General features: G+C 41.9%; 2 protein-coding genes across 2 annotated transcripts; one reads left to right on the forward strand and one right to left on the reverse strand.

Moving 5' to 3' along the window:
* Positions 1–583: 583 nt before the first annotated feature.
* Positions 584–9,244, reverse strand: msh2 (mutS homolog 2 (E. coli)). The gene is made up of 16 exons (XM_080871991.1): positions 9,003–9,244; positions 7,721–7,869; positions 7,347–7,631; positions 7,004–7,150; positions 6,635–6,784; positions 6,037–6,170; positions 5,359–5,558; positions 4,963–5,072; positions 4,756–4,879; positions 4,186–4,336; positions 3,977–4,074; positions 3,394–3,645; positions 3,007–3,211; positions 2,666–2,913; positions 2,373–2,548; positions 584–875 (listed from the first exon to the last, which is right to left on the reverse strand). The coding sequence occupies exons 1-16, from the start codon at positions 9,208–9,210 to the stop codon at positions 699–701; spliced, it is 2,814 nt and encodes a 937-aa protein (XP_080728117.1). The 5' UTR covers positions 9,211–9,244; the 3' UTR covers positions 584–698.
* A 1,194-nt stretch (positions 9,245–10,438) lies between these two features.
* gch2 (GTP cyclohydrolase 2) lies at positions 10,439–17,277 on the forward strand. The gene is made up of 6 exons (XM_080872100.1): positions 10,439–11,308; positions 11,635–11,744; positions 11,924–11,979; positions 12,515–12,546; positions 12,636–12,720; positions 12,906–17,277. Exons 1-6 carry the CDS (start codon positions 11,056–11,058, stop codon positions 13,033–13,035), a joined length of 666 nt encoding a protein of 221 aa, XP_080728226.1. The 5' UTR covers positions 10,439–11,055; the 3' UTR covers positions 13,036–17,277.
* The last annotated feature ends 1,807 nt before the right edge of the window (positions 17,278–19,084 follow it).

Raw genomic sequence — 19,084 nt, forward strand, 5'->3', positions numbered from 1 at the left:
CTCAGATCTGAAACTCCACAAATAGTGATGTATTTGCTGCAGAATAGACAATTTAACCAAGATATATGAGCTACTTGGTAACAATGCTTTTATGTAGGAATATAACAAGACCACAGCCAGTTTGCTACCAGCTGAGACCAATTCTCTTTGGCACACAGATGTGTCATAGGTGAGTGGTACTCTTTAGCAGCCTGACTCGCACTGTTTACAGTATTTGGTGAAGAACAATTATTTCCAAACCTTTAGCGGTCTATTTGAGACCGACTGCAATCAGTCCAATTTAGACGGTTTATTTGGAAACAGGTCGCCTCCCACCAGGTGACCTGAAACTGGTCACCCAGAGGTGGATGGTGACCACCTTTGGTTGCCCAGTCACTGCAGCTACTTGCAATCAGTTAATGTAATGTAGACAGATTTGTCCTTGTCGCAAGGAGGCTGCCTCCTCCTAGTGTGACTGAGCCACAGTAATGAGTACTTTTTGCACCACTGTAAAGCTGGATCTGTAACCGGAAGGTCGCCGGTTCGATCCCCGGGCTCTCTGTCCTGGTCGTTGTAGAGGACAAAAAAGACAAACAAACGTGTCTGCAGAGTGGCAATAAATCCTTTATTGGAAAACTACAGTATAAGCACTCTAGTGTTCTCCGCTACAGTGATGAACTTTAACTTTGCAGAGCAGACAGCGGGTAGGGGTTTAAAAATCAAGCAGTTTTAACAGGAACGCAGCGTGCGAGGACCTCGCTGATGTACGTGTTATTTTTGGCAACCAGCTTCTGCTTCATTTTCCTGAGCTTTGCCTTCACTTCCTCCTCAGTCATGGTGGCAAGTGGAAGTGACTTCACCTTCTGCAGAAAGTAGTGGATCAGGTTTTCCCCCACCTGAAAAATAAGCAGGGCATGGGTGTTACAAGAAATTCAAACTCTCTCTTCTGGTTTCTGAATGGACCTCAGCTCTACTCTCTGAAACGAGGCGCTTTTGCTGCCTTTAAGTCAACTTTCTTCTGATTGGCTGCCTCTATCTGTAAGAACACAGCAACAAGTGTATTTTTTTCCCCTTGTGCTTGTGACATTCCTTCACCGTGGAGAATAAAATACCCATCTTTTTACAATGTGAAAATATCAAAGGAGGAAAAGGGCTCAAAGCGACAGTTCTGTTATCCTTCACTGGCAGTAATTAGTAACACTGGGAACAATCAGAGCTGTTTGTAGCAGCCAGGAATCTTTTGAGGTGATGACTTTCCTAGAAAGGGATTTCTAGTTCTGAGATTCTTGCCTCAAGTTTACTTTTATGTCTAACCGCAGATTTTCAATAGAGGTTTTATTTACTATGATAAGATAACCTTTATTAATCCCACACGTGGGAATATTGTTGGGTTAAGGCTGCCGACCTTTGCCAGCGCAAGGACTGAGCACCTAAGCTTGCACCTTCTGAGGAAGTCTGATGTGGATCTTGACTTGTGTTGTTCATTATCCTGCTGTGGACACCATCCTGTTTTCGTCTTCAGCTTTTTAAAAGATCCCGAGCTTCTGCCACTCTAAAATCCGACTAATATTTCCCCTGTTACGGGGGAATTCAAGTTTGTGCTACTCGATCTTGCTTAGGAAAATTTCTTATCACATCTGGCTCTGCAGTGAAACGGCTGAGATTAAACGGAACTGCACATGAAGTCTTGTGAGTAACTAAATTGTCAGAAATTACCATTGTTTCAGTGCCACTGAGCAATCATTTTTCTTGCAGTCAGGCAAACTAGTGCAAAAGATAATGTTAATCTATGTAGGAATCAATAGGCTGAAGTCTGATGACTTGTCCTCAAGGGCGAAGGCCAGTATTTCAGACTTTCAGAGCCAGTAGATATCCAGGTCAAGACTTCTTTAATGCATCCAGAGAATAAGCTCAACAGAAATGAGGCAAAATGGTGGTACGATGATTAGTCTCACAGCAAGAAGGTCATGGGTTCAACTCCACCATCTGGCCAGGGCCTTTCATTGTGGAGTTTACATGTTCTCCCCTTGTCCTCAGGGGTTCTCTCTGGGGTCTCCGGCTTCCTCCCATAGTCCAAAGACATGCAGTTAGTGGTGTGAGTGCGAATGGTTGTCTGACTCTCTGTATTAGCCCTCTAACAGGCTCCCATTCCTTTGACAGCTTCAAGTGTATTCTTATTTTTGCCCCCTGCCCTGACTTTTGGTCTCTACACTTCTTTTAATAAAAATCTGCTATTATTAGCAAGACTAGTAGTCTCCGTTTGCAGCACAAACGCACATTTATGCCTCTTGTACCAACAATGTAGTGTTTATTAAATGATAAATAAATGTCACTATGGACACCGCTGTGTCTAGATTATGGTGTTGGTATAATAGTGGAAATCTGAGCCTTACCTGCTTGTCTGTCTTTCGCCTCTTAGCCTTGGGCTCCTCCTCCTGTTCCGACTCATCTCCTGCAGGTTCTTGGAATTCCTCCAGCTCCTCCGCCTTCTCCTTCGCAGCGGCCAGCACTGACGGCGGGAAGCAAGCCAACTCGGCCACGTGGATTCCAAAACTCTGGTCACACACGCCTGAAGACAGAGACGGATCACTCTAAAGGCGCTCTGGGCTGATTATAATCGTTTGTTGAGATTAACATTTTTAAAAGCACAAAGCTGCGTTAACCCCGAGCGAAACCACGTGCTGACCTGGCTTGACTCTGTACAGCATTGTGAGTGTGTTGTGCGACGTCAGGGCTGTGACGTGCAGGTTGTGGACCGTGGGCTGCTGAGCTGCCAGCGCCGTCAGCTCGTGGAAGTGGGTGGCGAACAGGCAGAAGCAGCCGATTTTGGAGGCGATGTGCTCGCTGATGGCCCAGGCCAGACCGAAGCCGTCGTAGGTGGACGTGCCTCTGCCGAGCTCGTCGATTATGATGAGCGACTTCTCTGTGGCCGAACTGTAACAACAACAACACAGACGATGAGAAAACCTTCCCGTATCTGCTCATCGGTTATTTGTATAACTATTAATAAAGCTCGTCTGTTCTTACCGCAGAATGGCGGCTGTCTCTAGCATCTCGGACATAAAGCTGGAGACTCCTTTCACCTGGCTGTCTCCTGCACCCACCCTTGCCAGGATGCTGTCCATCACGCTAAGCTCCGCCTTCTCGCATGGCACAAAGCAACCAATCTGAGCCATCAATGCGATCACACCCACCTGCCGGATAAAGGTGGACTTGCCACCCATATTTGGTCCTGCAAAGGTTTGGAAAGCATAATGATTTTCGAGGTACTTCCAAGACTTAATAAAAGCTGCGCTTATTACAACATAGGGCTGATTTTTACAGTGATGGGCCTCATCAATGACAGCCAGACAGCCCACATGGGAGAATTTGCCTTTAAATCCACCCTTGACTTAATCTGTGCTTATTTTTCACCTGTTATGATATAGAAGCTCTTGTCTTCCTGGACAAAGCTGATGTCATTAGGTATGAATGCAGTGTCTGCATCCATCTCCATGCAGGGATGTCTAGCCTGCAGCAGCTCCACGCGCCTGCAGCCATGGTCTAAGAGCTGGAATTGAGGCCGAACGAACGGCACAGGAGCAGACACCGATGTGACGGCAAAACTCGCCACGGCGTCCAGCTGCGCTATCACGTCGCTGAGCGTCTGGAGGGGATCCACGTAACCTGACGGTTTAAAACATTTAGAGCCTTAAATGAACCATCGCAGGCGGAAGACCGCATCATGTGCAGGCTCCAAAACAATTTTGTATTTGATAAAAGAAAGACCGCAACATCACCAGTTCTTTGACGTCTATGCAAAAATTCCAAGTGCTGTAGATTTTACTGACCTTTACAGAAAATGTGAACGAAATCAATTAAACGGTCTCACAAAGCAACTTTCATGCAATTATGACATTTCCAGTTTTCACACAACCCGGATACAATCGTTTCCTATGCTGTTCAAATCGATGCCTTGCTGAGAAGACAGTGAGGAGCATGTGATGAGATTCCTCACCTGAGGCAATGTTGATGATCTCTTTAACGATGGCGTTCTGGGCTTCCTCATACTCCTCCCTGCTTTTGGTGTACTCCTCGTTCAGAGAGCTCAGCTTACTGCAAGCGAACATACATCGGCGTGAATCATCAGATGGCAAAAAAAAAAACCCCCGCAAAAAAACGAGCAGCGTTTTGTGATGCTGACATTAGAGGCGCGGTGAGGCACACCTGTTGGTAAAGCGCACACCGTTCTTCTGCACATCCAGCATGGTGAATTTCTTGTTGTTCCTCAGACTCTTTTCCTCCTTGCATGTGACTCTCAGGTAAAATCCCAGCACGGCGTTTGACTCCAGCTTCACGGTTTTACCCGCCTCCAGACCTGAAACACAAAGTTACGCCAATCTGTTTAAGCATAAAAGCCAAAGTGGAAACCTTCCTTTAGACGGCCGTCACCTGCCTTGCACAAGGATTGCTGCGGCACCAGGTTAGTTAGGACACACAGTCATTAGCCACTATATTAGGTACACCTGTTCAACACCTCATTAACATAAATATCCAGAGAACCTATTTAGGAAACTACCTGTTTTTGTTTTCTTGTAGACACACACACACACACACACACACACACACACACACACACACACACGTTTAAATTTCAATTAAAAGAAAAGAATTAGTATTAGGTTATTTATCACTATATTCATGTCGTACTTTACAAGTTATTCCTCTAAGAACAGATTCTTTGTATATACCAATTAATAAGGTTATTGTTTTATATTATGTATATACTGTAATTACCTAGTTCTCTGGCTGCACTGTTCAGCACGGTCTGCATGCGTTTTTCCAGCACATCCATCTTTTCTCTCAGCTCACTCAGCACCGGATCAAATGATGCCTTCACCAGGTACTCGTGGTGGTCAATCTACACGAAACAAGAAATAAGTCAAATGCACAACAGGCTGTGTGCAAACGGAGGGCAAAATACTTTGAAGCAAATGAAAAGACCTGGTTCATGTCCAGTGTGGTTTCAATCATCTCTTGGTACTTGGTGCAGTCAGTCTGCAGGTCTCTGAGAGGCGAGAGGAATACTGCATTTAGCAGAACCTTGTTGCTACCTGCAACACAAACAAAGTATTAGCCTAAATTTTAGTTAAAAGTGATTTGAAGCAGACCAGATCTCAGTTTTGAATTCATCTGATTCAATACATAAATAGTTCCATGAAAAACAGCATCCTTTGTTTACACACAGTCAGCACGATGAAGCAACAACAATCTTTGGACTCCAAATAACAACAATTAAGAAACTGTCAAATCAGCTGTATGAAGCAAACAAGACAGCATCCCTGCAGCCTGCAAAACAGATTGTAGAGTGAGGTAAACAGTGTATAAGCTGCAGCTTACCCGTGTATCCCTCCAGAGCAGTGATAAGAGTCGGTATTTGGCTCACAGCCTGGTAGACACGATAACAGTCCTGCAGCGTTGCCGTGTGACGGTGAAACTTCTTGGCCAGTCGATGAAGATCGGGAAACCGCCTCAGCAAATCGTCCTGACAGGTCTGCCTCAGCACAGAGTCGCACACAAAGCTTTCCACCAGGTCAAGCCTGCACAAAAATATCCTCAGTAATTGTAAGTCCTGTAGAATGGCCTCCCCCAGAGCCCGGACCTCAGCGTTATCGAAGCAGTACGAAATCATCTTTGACTGAGAACTAAACAAAAGGCAGCCAACATCCAAAGAAGACCTCTGAATGTCCTCGAGGAAGCCTGGAGAAATACTCCTGAAGACTACTCAAAGAAATCACAAGAAAACTTGTCTAAAAAAGTTCAGTTCAGAATTTCCATGTATGCAGACATATCGGTAAATTTCTGCATCTATTTCGACTTTTCCTGTCAAATTATAAAAACATGAGGGCTGATTCATAATACCATACTTCTATTCCCTTAAATGCCTCCTTGAAATGTATAATGTTTGTTAAGCTAAAGATGTTTGACTAGGAGGTCTTATCGCCTACAGACCTGGCATATTGCTAAGTTGGATTTGTTAAAGGTACAGAAACCCTCCATCCCTCATCACTGTATTACCTCTCCTCTATTTTAGTTTTGTCCATGAGGGGCTGTTTGATCCACTGGTTGACCAACCGCTGACCCTGCGGCGTACGGCACTTATTCAACAAACCGGCCAACGAGTGAGCTCCGGTGGTGTCGTCAGGTGAACCCTGAAGTATACAATTTGCATGTTAGTCGTGAATTTAACAGATGAATTACAGTGATGCACGGACAAATTGGGAATATTTTTATCACAGTCGTACGTATTTGCTACATAACAGAAAAAAGAAAAAAAAAAAAAACAGGCTCAGTCAATAAAATCAATATGTCACAGCTACTAGAACTTGAACGGGTTGCTGGTTTTCTAAATTTCTTGCTGGTCATTTCCAAATTTGTGTTTTTGAATTCTCTAAATCACATCTTTTTGTTTTTCTAGCACAACAACAACCAGTTCCTACAGAGCCTGCAACCACAAAGAGCCTGTGGAGATACAGAAATTAATTTATTGCTGCCATATAATCTGCATCATTATAACTGCATTAATAAGCCAAGACAAGCCAAGAAAAGAACACTTCTGTTATTCTGGTGATTTTATCAAGGTGAAAACTTTGAGGCGTTGACACCGGTCACTTACCTGGAAGAGATTAAGAGCCCTGACGGCAGCGTTGTCCAGCCTCATGTACTGACCCAGGTCCAGAGTGGTCAGGTTGAAGGAGTTGAAGTTGGACTCATCAGAGAGCAGTTCAAGGAAACGCACCACTGCAGCCAAACATGACATTGCCACCTGAGAATGACACCACACAAGGGACCCTATGGTCAAACTTCCCACATAGTGACCTGTTCATATGCACGGTCTTCAGCCTGAGTGTCATTTAGTCGGCAGGAGCTGTTATGACTGGGATTTTATCAATAATGCTTAGTTCTAAATGTTGTTGTAAAATAAAGAAAAGTTTTTTCAAACCACCACCTTTTGTCAAAATGTTTGTTTTTTCCTGTCGTTCACCTGTTTGTCCAGCTCAGGTAAGGTGTTGCTCGCCACAGTCTCCCCTCTCTTTGCTCTCAGCAGCCTGTTGAGATCCTGGACCATGTCCTTGCTGTTGAACTCAGCTCTCTTCCTATCAGAGACTAGCATGCCGCCACGCTGCACCACCTACACAGACATACAAAAACAACAATATACTCGCATCACAATCTCTGCTTATGCAGCCAGAGTATTAATATTAATTTTTTTTAAGTCAGGCCTGGTTTAAAGAAAAGAACACTCGTTTAAAGACTTCCCATTTTGCAAGACTGATGTTCATACTGATTTTTTTAACATAAGTTTAGTAATTACCGTGCCCACATACCTCACGCAGTTTACTCCCATCAGTGTTAGCTTCCCCCTGGGCTAGGAGACACTCTTTGGGACTGATTTGGACAAGCAGGGATTCCAAGTTGGAGAATATCTCATTGTCTGGAAACTCGCACACTCCCATCGTCCACTGGGCTGCATCCACATACCCGACCCCAACAACACGCTGCCCATCAGCTCCAGTTGCAAGCCGCACAGCTACGACACCTGCACAGCCCTCTGAGCCGCTTTCCCCACCAAAAAGGATCTCCTCAAGCTGAGTCAAGTTTCCTGGAGAGGCCTGCATTTGGACACAGGAGGTAAGATCCAGAGTTGTTTTTTTAAACAAGCAGAAACCACCCTGATATGTCTCAATAGCCAGCACAGTACCTTGTACTCAATCTTCCAGTCGTGCTCCTTGCTGCTCTTGCTGTGGTTCCTGTACACCTCCACTCTGTACTGCCTCACCAACAGCAAATCTTTCACAAAGGCCTCAAAGTTCAGCTTGCTCAGAACCACACTCTCCAGCTTTCGACTCCCTGTTGACCAACAAAAACATGTCAAAATCTTTGTAATGCGTCCTTCTCATGGCACAGAGTGCTGGTGGTTTCAGTACACAAGTATCTCATGTGACCAGGTGGCATTTTTTATTTAGCAGATCATCTGCCTCCATCTCAGCCTGTCCCCAGCATCCTGCTTTGTATGTCCTCCTTCAGTATGTCCAAAAACCTCCTGTGTGGGCTTCCTCTTTCCCTTCTGCCTGGCAGTTCTAATTAAGGATCTTCTGTCTAATACATCCACTATCCCTCCTCTGTACATGTCCAAATCCTTGCCCCTCCAACTTTGTATCCAAAATGCGCAACCTGAGCTGTCCCTCTAATATAACCGTTTCTAATCCTGTCCATCCTCCCAATTAATTAAAATCTTAACATCTTCAGTTCTCCCTCTTGTCTTTTTCTCAATGCCACTGTCTCTAAACCATACATCAAAACAGGTTTCACCTTCCCTTTCACTCTTGCTGCTACCCTCCTGTCAAAAATCACCCCCGAAAACCATCTCCACCTGCACTACCCTCTTGGTACTCTCTTCTTCACTTCTGTTGTGCACTATCCAGTGCTCTCCATGGTTGACTCAAGGTATTTAAACTCCATCATTTGTCCTAGTGTAAAATTTAGAGTCAGCACAAAGGTACAAGTCATGCAGGTTTTTGTGTTGTATGCTGAAAACTACCACAGAAGAAAGGAGCTGCAGCTAGCTATAAAGACTAAAACATCTAATATCTGGGTGAAGCAGTTTTTGTTCTCCATGTTTTTCTGTCAGTGACCTCACAGGAAATTTGTAGCTCAATGATATATCGCCATTTAAACAAATGAAATGTCCCTGAGACAATAAATGAAAACACTTAACTGTAAGAGGACCCCTCATCATTTCCCACAAAAACATACTCTGTCCAACATTTAATTAGCCATGGCAATGCTTCCGAACGTACAGGACCTGCTAGGGCTGCAGCTAATAGCAGCCACCTTAGCTACAACCTGTGAAACCCTTTCTCTGGCTACACGGTCACACCAACTAGGTTAGCTTAATAGTAAAGGCACCGAGGCACCCCTCGTCCCCTTACTTGTTTAAAAGCGCCAACTGAAGTTAGCTTAGTGCACAGCTAAGCTAGTACCTGAACCCAAATATTTGATGACCCCGTTCGTTTTGAAAACCTCCTTCGCCGCGAATATGGCGTCCTTCCCGTGAACCGTATAATATTCGTTACGGTCAAATATCCGGAATGTGGTGTCCGGCTTCTCCGGCATGGAGAAAATGAAGTTAAGAAAGCCGTGCTCGGCTGCGCTGTCCATGGACAGGTTCTGTTTCGGCTGCACCGCCATCCTGGAATCTCCCGCCACCGAGCAGAACCAAACAGGAAGTTGCGTTGACGAGATGTTCCCATAGAAACAAGAACGCAACCGGGGCCGCTTACTGGGAACATTTTTATTCACAAATGCAGACATTTCAAAGCTAAACCACGTATAAACAGATGTTTGAATGATCTTAAACTCTCGAGTAAGTCGCTGAAACATGTAAATGACAAGAACGCCGCTCGTTTCTTCTTTTACGTCTTCAGTAGCTCGGAACACTAATGTTATGTAAACATTTTCGAACCTGACTTAAAACTTCAGTAATCACCGGAACATAAATAATATCGACTTTCTAACTCACATTTCTCAGTAAATAACTCAAAACTAATGAAATCGTTTAAATGTATTAAAACTAAAAGTTATTACGTCGAAATTTTGAAATGATAACCCAAATTTTCGACTTCCATCCATCCATCCATCCATTCTCTTCCGCTTATCCTTATCAGGGTCGCCTGGGTGGTGCTGGGCCTAACCCAGCTAGCATAGAGCAAGAGGAAAGGCACACCCTGGACAGGTCGCCAATCTATCACTGGGCTAACACATGCACACCTATGTGCAATTTAGAAACACCAATTAACATAATATATATACTCATATAATTATAATTAACCTCTTATGGATCAGAGTTGCCAGAATTTCATCAAACAAACTCAACATGAAGTTAATAGATCAGTAGATGCTTTTCAGTTACTGGAAACAAATTTCAGAGGGACCCACAAATAAGAAGCAGCCAAAAGTGGCTGCAGTGAAGGCTTAGCTGAGCTTCTCAGGGGAGAAACCGCTTCATGACCACATCCATGGGTTCTATACTTCAGGCAGTCATTTAATGCAAAGGATTTCTTCCAAGAATATGAAGCAATCCTTTCATTTAAACTTATCGTAGTTTGTCCTATTGATTTAGAGTATCTGATGCTTCTTTCAGCTGACCTACAGCAAGAAAAAGTAAATAAATGTAATAACTGTTATCTGATGATTATCTTACATGTCTTAATTTTATGCCTTTTAGTTTTTAAATTCTTACTGTTTTTATTTATCGCTTTTATTTATTCTTTTTTTTTAGTTCAAATAGCTGTACAGCACTTTGGTTGAAAGCGCTTTATAAATAAAGTTATTATTATTCTTATTATGATTAAAATACTATATCACCATGCAAACAACATTTATTACTTATCAGATATCAGATCCCACAAGGCTTGTTTGTATTAAATCATTTTATTCATGAAAATAATATTACAAAATTAATGTCAAACCATCCACATTTTTCATAATTAAGACATAGAGTTAAACAGACTGGTTGTAAGTATCTTTAATGCAGATATGTACCTTTGAAGCCCTCTGACATTTTGGGCTGTGTATTCCCAGCAGAAAAAAAACATTGTGCTTTTGATTGTGGCTTATCAAGACAGTTCGTGATTACACAACAATTTGATTTCCATAAACTTAAAAAAAAAAGCATGTGAAGTCATGAGCCTCACGAGCTTACTAAGATTTTTTGTATCAGAGCAACATAACTGGAACAAATCAACTCAGATGATTTAAAACGAGGTTAACAAGGTCTCAAGTGACATAAGATAAGGTTTCTTTCCCCTTTTTTTTCTTCTTTGCAGGGGGCGGGGTTGGTCAGTGTTTAACCCCTCTGACGATGCTTCCTTTTTTGACGTACGCACGACTCCGACCAATAGGAGCCTGATGCGCATCCCAGGCAGGCCCCATAAACAGGATAACTACCGAATAGGCCAGCCAGATCCGCAGGGCAACGGAACTTCATCCTTGTTTATTTCTCGGTCCTAAGCAGAGTCCAAGCGCGCCTTAACCATGAGCACAAAAGTCGGCGACATCGTGGAGGAGTTCCACACAGACAACAAGATGTCAACCGTCAACAACCACCACGAGACATCCCGCAAAGAGTTGGAGGACGCGTCTCGGTTACCGGCGCTGGAGACCGCCTACACCGACATCCTCAGGCATCTTGGGGAGGACACCGACCGGGAGGGACTGTTGCGCACCCCGTTGCGCGCAGCCAAAGCCATCCAGTTCCTCACCAAGGGCTACCATGAGACCATCGATGGTGAGTCACCTGGGAACAAGTTGAGAGAGGATGAGAGAGTGAGTTAGCAAAATGACTTACCTCAGTATTCAGCATCTTTTTACTTATGAACGTTTGGTTGGTCAAATCATGATATTTTAAATCTTCACAGACGTTAAAACTAAAAGATCAAGGCACAAAATAACGGGTAGATCAAGTATTATTAGTATTAAGCATTATTATTATGATTCCAGGATGTTGAAAAGATTTCAGATGAATGTTTCCTTAACTGAAGTAAAGATAATGCATATGTAAAGAAATGTAAATGTAATGTAAAGAAATGCATATGTTTGCTTTTGTATCACCAGACATCTTAAACAATGCCATATTTGATGAAGACCACGATGAGATGGTGATTGTGAAAGACATAGACATGTTTTCACTATGTGAACACCACATGGTGCCCTTTTTTGGCAAGGTAGGTCTATGTGATTGAAAGAAATGTTACATTTAAAAAAAAGAAAGCGTGAGACAAGAAAAAAAGCTTTCTTACTCATTAAGCATTGTTCAGTGAATTAATTTCAGCATTCAACCGCTAATATTGACCTCCTGTATTTCTCTGATTATGTGCTCTCACTGGCTGTTGTCCCTCTCCAGGTTCACATCGGGTATATTCCCAACAAAAAAGTGGTGGGACTGAGCAAGCTGGCAAGGTAACAGAGTACGCACCCACACACACACATGCACTGTACCCTCCAGCTGCCACTGTGTCTGTATGTTTCTCGTGTTAGTGTCAGCTGACTGTGTTCTTCTGTTATTCCAGTGCATTGACCTGGAGGCTTAGAGCCTAAACACACTGGCTATCATCTAGGCCTCTCATCAGACACAAGTCTAAACTCTGCTCGCTCTCGAGCCATGAGAAAATCCTTTTGGACCTGTGGGAATCCCAGACTATTATCACAGCCTCTCTGCCTGTCTCCTTCTCCTCCTGTCCTAAAATATCTCTTTAAATCTGAATATAGTGATGCAGAGTTACAGTAGCTGCAGATGAACTTGAGACAGTCTCACTAACGTTGAACTGTGAATGACAAATTCACAGAATGTGACTGATTCACAAATGACAAGTTATACAGTCTGCTGGCTGGAGAAGAGGCCGGTAGTCAGGGACTGATGCCAGACTGTGTTTATTAAAAACTGAATCATTATTAATGAATCTCCTTGGCTTTGCTTGTGTTCTGATTTCTGCAGGATTGTGGAGATCTTCAGCCGTAGGCTTCAAGGTAAGCAACCGGCAAATGTGTGCACTAGACAACTGGCATCGTCTAGTGTACCGTATAAGCTGAATTTCTTTGTTTTGTTTTGGTTTCAGTTCAAGAGCGACTGACTAAGCAGATCGCCGTTGGGATATCTGAGGCTCTGCAGCCAAAAGGTGTAGCTGTGGTTATTGAAGCGGCGTAAGTACAAACATACACACACTACCTACCTTCAACATTATTATCTGTACAGCTTAAAGCTGCTGTTATATTGCACAGATGCTCATATAGCATTATATGACACAAAATACTGGCCTTAAGCAGAGCTTAGGAGCCAGTAAGCTCAGGAGCTGCAGAGGTTTGATAAGCACACTTGTGTTTTGCAGGCACATGTGTATGGTGATGCGTGGTGTCCAGAAGATGAACAGCCGCACAGTGACAAGCGCCATGCTGGGAGTCTACCTCGAGGACCCCAAAACCCGTGAGGAGTTCCTGTATCTTTCAAGGTGCACTTAACAGACATTACGTGCCATCCACTCCTGAGCCACTGTCTACAGTTGCACGTGGAAAGCTCTAGAGTTCCAGGGGATCTGCACCTAACTGCTGCAGATCCAAGACCTTCACCTATCAATCTAACCTCAATACACTGAAACCGTGAAGATTTCAGTCTTACTGCTGATCATCTATTGTTGGAATCACTGTGAACACAACATACTTATTTTGATGGTGCCTTTAGAAGATATTGTACAGTCTTCATTGGCAGTATAGTATATTATTATTGCCAAGTATACAACTTCAGTGCAATATTGTACTTACAATTTAAATTGTTTTTCTGATGGGACATTCACAGGTGCTCTTGCAAAGTTATTGCATTTGTTATTCACTGGTTTTGCTAATTTAACAAAACTTGTGTCCTTTATAAATACATTTATAAAGTCTTTTATGCATTATGTGGTATTTTAGGATGCATATTCAACGGTTATGGCTGTAAAATGATTCAAATGAGTAGAGCTGATAGAAGTACTGAGTAGATGTTTGTTTGATCAGTGGCCACTGTGACAAGTCAAAAGCAGCATTCTGAAAGTTTCCAGTCCAATTTTGTTCATGTTGAAAATAAATAAAACCTCAAGGGCAACTACTGTTGTGTGTTTGAACTATTCTATTTACATTATATAAGATTATAAGTATGTAGAGCGTTCATACTGTGGAACAAATAAGATATGATATGAAATAAGACCCACAATTCACAAGACCTTTCAAGAATCTTCAGAAGCAAACACCCAACACACTAGACAAATGGGAAAAATGAAGCCAAATTAGTTATATCTCTCTGCTCTTTGTTGACTACAGCTCAGCAACAACGCTATCATTCCAAATAAGGTGGTGGTCAAACTACATATGTCACTGGATATTAGATTTTGTTAACAACTGCCTAACAACAGCCTGTCAGGCCAGGCAAGCACACATCCTCCACTCTCACTCTAAGTACTCAAGTCCTCTAAAGCTCTCTGTTGGGCCCTTTTCTCTGTGCACACAACTGTGAACTCATGTAAAACTCAGACCATTGTTTGACACTGATTGGACTAATAACTTTATTTTGATTTAGTCTTGCTTTTTTTAAGTGCAGAGCAGGTTTTTTGTTTCAATTTAGTTTTTATTGTTTGAAAATGTTAACTTTTAGTTTGGAGGGTGCATGTCAGAAATAGAATTTATTAAAATATTGCTTTTAAAAAAAAATAAAAATAAAAACACGCCTTTTTTTAAAGCAGTTGTCTCACAGTCTTGTAGATATCCAGATTGTCAATAAACATATCCCTCAAAACCTCATCAGGGAAATTGTGGTAAAATTTTACCAAACTAACAAATACTAAAACTTCCTCTACATTTTTTTTTTACTATATTTAATTTTTCCAAGTTCACAAAACTGTTTCAGTTATTTTAATTATTTTCAACGGTCTAGTTTTCCTGCAGATATTTTTATATACAGTCATATTCACCCAAAAAGCTACAAGCTATGCAACAGGCTTGTGGATTGTAAGGAAAACTAAAAGACCTAAAAGAAAATAGCAGTGTAGTACAGATAGAGAAACTCCTACTAAATGGGTAAAACTTTTGGAAGACAGTTTTATAAGTCATATAAGAAACCTGTGAATCAGAAGGAGTTGCACCAGCTAACAGATGTATACTCAAATATTCTTAAAGTTACTGTGGATAAAATAATAACTTATAGGACTGAGTTTTAACGTTGCACTCACTGTTTTTGTTTAGGGAGAGAGCTAAGAATGTCAGATTATAAAAAAATTAATTTATCGTTCACACGCTAAATGCATGTGAGCACTTCCCTGCACTGTCCCTGTCTCTGTTCTCATTGCACATTTGGGTACTGTGGTGGGAATTTTCAGCATTGGCGGCAGCCTAGGCATTATGGGCGGGCCTTGTGGCTTCAGACACATCTGTAATGGTCACTGTGTCACCTTAGCTGGATTCTCCTCACATTCTTTCATAGTTAGAAGTAAAACTAAGTCAAGTGATTTAGTAATGAAAGATTTAAATTTCTACATCAGCAGTAAGTCTTTGCAGTAGCAACCAAGCGGAAGCTAAAGGTTCGCTAAGACTAGCAGGAACAGAGTCTAACGGCTGACCGGGAAGACTCGGACCACAGGGGGCAAAGCGCACCTCTAACGGGGCTACTTGGAGCAGATGGGACAAACAAAAAAAATTCTGTAGAACTAAAAGAGGTAACTAAGAAGTGGTGCACAGCTAGCTTTAGCACAGGCTCTCACTCGGAAAACTACAGAAACAAAACGAAACCTGGTGAGGAGATTCTGTGCTCACAATCTACACCATCCCAGTGCACAGAGTTGTTAATCCATGTTACTTTTTATTGTAGGTTTGCCATCTCTAAGCTACCACTGCTAACACCAACACTACTTTATGCTGGGGAAATAAATCTCAGGGACAAAATAGAAGCTAGTACTTATTTACAGTGGCGCGTCTAGAAAATTTTTGTTGGGGGGGCCAGGTAGGGGCACAGATTTGGAGAAGGGTGGCAGATGTAATTGGCAGATAATGTTTAAAAAAAATTCTACCAACCGTTAACCATAATTCAATAACCCTATAAACCTAACAACCGAATGCACTTTTAACTCTTATTAGAATGAGATTTTAACCACTACGGTGCAAAGTTTTTAGATACTGCGTTGATAAAGTACAAGAGATACAATCAGTCAGTGTTTATTCAGCAGTCAAGGACATCAATATTTGCATAGTATTTTTACTGACATGTTGTGCACATATGTTTTGGGCAAAAACATTTTTGAATATTAAAATATGAACATTTGTAACAAACAATTGACAAATTAGCCAATGCCAATGTAAAACTTTATGTGCCTGTTAAAAAAAGAAGATAATCTTCTCACAAACTGGTGTTTGATTTTGAAACAGGAAAAAAGTGGGGAAACAACTGAAAAGACTAACATTTGAATAAAACCTGAAAGCAAGTAAATACTTTATATGCTGCCTTATGGTAAACTTTGGTAATATTGATGTATAAAGAACAACACTGGCTGATGATGAAATACAGTCAGCTGGCATGGTGACACTGCCAGTATTAACCTGCAGGGCTGGACTGGGACAGAAAATCGGGCATTTTGACTAGAGACCGGCCCACCAGGTATTAAAGCCATAAAGACTTTGACTGAAAACAAACCCTGTTGTGACAGTGATGTACAGTCTTGTTGGTATATGTATGATTTCTATACATTTTACGTCAGATAAAAACTTTGGTTGTAAGATTTAGATAATTATTTAATAAAAGCGAGATATTTTAAATGAGAATAAGAAAGAAAAGTATTTCTTTGTGCCCCCCTCTCCCTGTTAATGCCCTACCTGCCCCCCTGGCAACACTTTGCTAGACTCGCCCCTGCACAGTTACCAGCTGTCAGCTGCTTAGAAAAGGATCCTGGTGTTATTTGTCTCTCAGAAACAGTTCATAACTTCCCTTCAACTCATTCATGTGAACTAAAAGGTAAACCTGTTTCTCCATCACCTGTTCAGCTCTGATGATTCAGTAAGGACATCTCCTGGTTTCATCTTCATGTTTCCCTCTCACCAGATAACCAAACCATATCATGACCAGCAGCTTTTTTGCAGCTGTGGCTCCAGCAAACATCAGCTGATACTAGAAATTAATATTAAATAAATTCTAACAACAGCTGATCAAGCTTAAACGTGCAGCTGTTGTTTAGCGCGACATCTGCTGGTTTCCTCTTTCTGGCGCAAAGTGGGCGATAAACAAACAAGAGAGAAAAGCCGATCAGCTGATCACTGATCAGTTTCATGATTGAAGTAGCAACAGGAGAGGCAGGGGGAGAGAATGAGAGAAGAAGAGGCAGCTGTGCAGCGTAACGACAGAATAAATCCAGCTTTGTGTCTTTTTTTCATTATAGCGAGAGTACGGGACAAACTGCGTCTCTTCTCAGCTCAATAGGAAAGGCATAATATTTTCTCTGAATGAGGGACCATTCCATTTTTTTTAAGGAGCCGTTGGCAACTCTACTAACTAACCTTATGAATAAAATAAAGTTCACTATCAGTAACATCATAGCACCCACCCAGCTGTACTGTATAAAAACTCCATCAAGCTGGCTAGAACGCAGTACGAGTTATTGTAACTGACGGTAAAAAGTCAGCACAACGAAAATAAACTCCACCTAAACTTGGTTTATATCTGACCCAGATAGACTGCAGGTCATAACTTCTTACCTGAAGTTCAGTTCAGCTGACACTCGGCGGCTGCCTCGGGGCTCTCCTCCTGCCTCCCCTTCCCTCATCCACCTGCTGGCCTCTGTGGAAGCCCCGTCATAGCCACCACCAAACAACTGAGTTTTTTTTTACACATCGACCTGCATCTGGCCAATCCACCACCTCTCATTGTTCATGCCATTACAAAAATAAAAATAAAAAATAAGTCACCGGGCATATGCCCGGTATGCCCGATGGCCAGTCCAGCTATGTTAACCTGCAACCAAATCTGCAGCTCCATACAGCAATGTTACGACTTAGATTATATCTTATAACTCATAACTCTTATGTTAGCTGCCCTCAGTAGCCTACTGTCTGATATAATCCACGGCTGCAATAATTCTTTAAGTGTTATTTTTTCTTTGGTATTCTAATTTCACCGAAGTTTACTAAACTCAACAAACTTAATATTACTTACATTTATTCTGTCCTCATTTTCTTTCACCGAAAAATTGTTTCCTGCAGTGCTGTCTTTCGTGCTTGGCTCTCCTACCTTTGCTAACGTGATGCACATAGCGCAGAAGCCGATGCTGCATTCACTTACACTCGGATATCTGAGCTTCACCGTTAAAACATAATCGTACATTTGATATTTGATTGAATTTTATTGTTTTGCCTTTGTGGTGGCACCTGGGGTGGCCAGTCTGCCCTCCCAGGCCACCCCGCTGGACACGCCACTGCTTATTTAGTCTTAACAATACCCTTGACCCTGTTTCTGCACCAACACAGGTCTAAACACTAGAGAAAGAAAAGTAAAGTTTTTAGTGCCCAGAAATCTGTCTATAAGAAGAAGTAAGCAAGACTCACCGGTGACTGCAGCCTTCAGGAGCCCAGGTCGTGTCCGATGCTTCCAGCTGCTCGCCCATGTTAAATAGGCAGCTTCAGGATCGATAGTGCCTGCGTCACCAATAGGAAAGGGGTGCGTAATTATGCACAAGGTAGAACATTGGCTGCTTCATTAATATGTAGAGAGGATTGATCAGGGCTTATATCGGTTTTTTGGGGGGGGTTTTTTAACCTTAGATAGGTGGCTTGTCAGAATTTGACCCTGTTGCTAAGCTAAAGCTAAGCTAAAGCTGAATATAAAGTCGGCACATTTATTGTATTTTTTATCAATATTATTATAGATGGGTGTTAATTATCATGGCCTATGTCATCATTAGTAGTTAAAGTCAGTTTTTTATTAGCATGAAAGAATATTGCCAGGATAACATAGGCGGCCTTAAGGTTGGTGTATATTAAATGCAGTATTTGCAGCATATACCATATTTATTTGCATGTTCCCAAGTAAAGTAATGGCAATAAGTAGCCTAGAAACACTGAAAATATTTTTAGTTGTGCTATAAGTTGCCAAAGTTAAATAAATTCTTATCTAGTATAAACCTATTTTCTTATTAATATATGAATGAGAGATATTTGTGAGCAACTCAGCTGATTTGGACTTATAAACGCTCTTCAGTTATTACTGTGTTATGAAGCTTTGTCCCTTTCTTAAATACACAGTAGCACCTGTGGAAGAGAGTTCATTACCTATATGGTCTTACAGTCTGCCTCAAACTCATGAATAGGCTTGTCTGTGATCATTGTCATTCCCCAGGCCGGTTCCTGATGTAGTTTAAAGCAGGCTTTTTGGCTTTGATTGTATTATATAGACTCTAAACTTGGGCCTGTTTATAGGTGTATGACTGATATATATTATATTAAAGTATAGTTTTAAATAGGAGTTTAACAGGTTGACTGCGGATCCTAGTTCATAATCTCT

The sequence above is a fragment of the Rhamphochromis sp. 'chilingali' genome, assembly GCF_963969265.1.
Source record: "Rhamphochromis sp. 'chilingali' genome assembly, chromosome: 22".
NCBI classification, from domain to species: domain Eukaryota; kingdom Metazoa; phylum Chordata; class Actinopteri; order Cichliformes; family Cichlidae; genus Rhamphochromis; species Rhamphochromis sp. 'chilingali'.

Excerpts from the sequence above, each read along its gene's own strand:
- msh2 (XM_080871991.1), bottom strand. The coding sequence starts at position 9,210 with ATGGCGGTGCAGCCGAAACAGAACCTGTCCATGGACAGCGCAGCCGAG. Across the intron at positions 5,559-6,036 it reads AAAACTAAAATAGAGGAGAG|GCTTGACCTGGTGGAAAGCT; the intron begins GTAATACAGTGA and ends ATTTTTGTGCAG. Across the intron at positions 2,914-3,006 it reads GAGACAGCCGCCATTCTGCG|TTCGGCCACAGAGAAGTCGC; the intron begins GTAAGAACAGAC and ends TTGTTGTTACAG.
- gch2 (XM_080872100.1), top strand. The coding sequence starts at position 11,056 with ATGAGCACAAAAGTCGGCGACATCGTGGAGGAGTTCCACACAGACAAC. Across the intron at positions 12,547-12,635 it reads CTTCAGCCGTAGGCTTCAAG|TTCAAGAGCGACTGACTAAG; the intron begins GTAAGCAACCGG and ends TTTTGGTTTCAG. Across the intron at positions 12,721-12,905 it reads GCTGTGGTTATTGAAGCGGC|GCACATGTGTATGGTGATGC; the intron begins GTAAGTACAAAC and ends TGTGTTTTGCAG.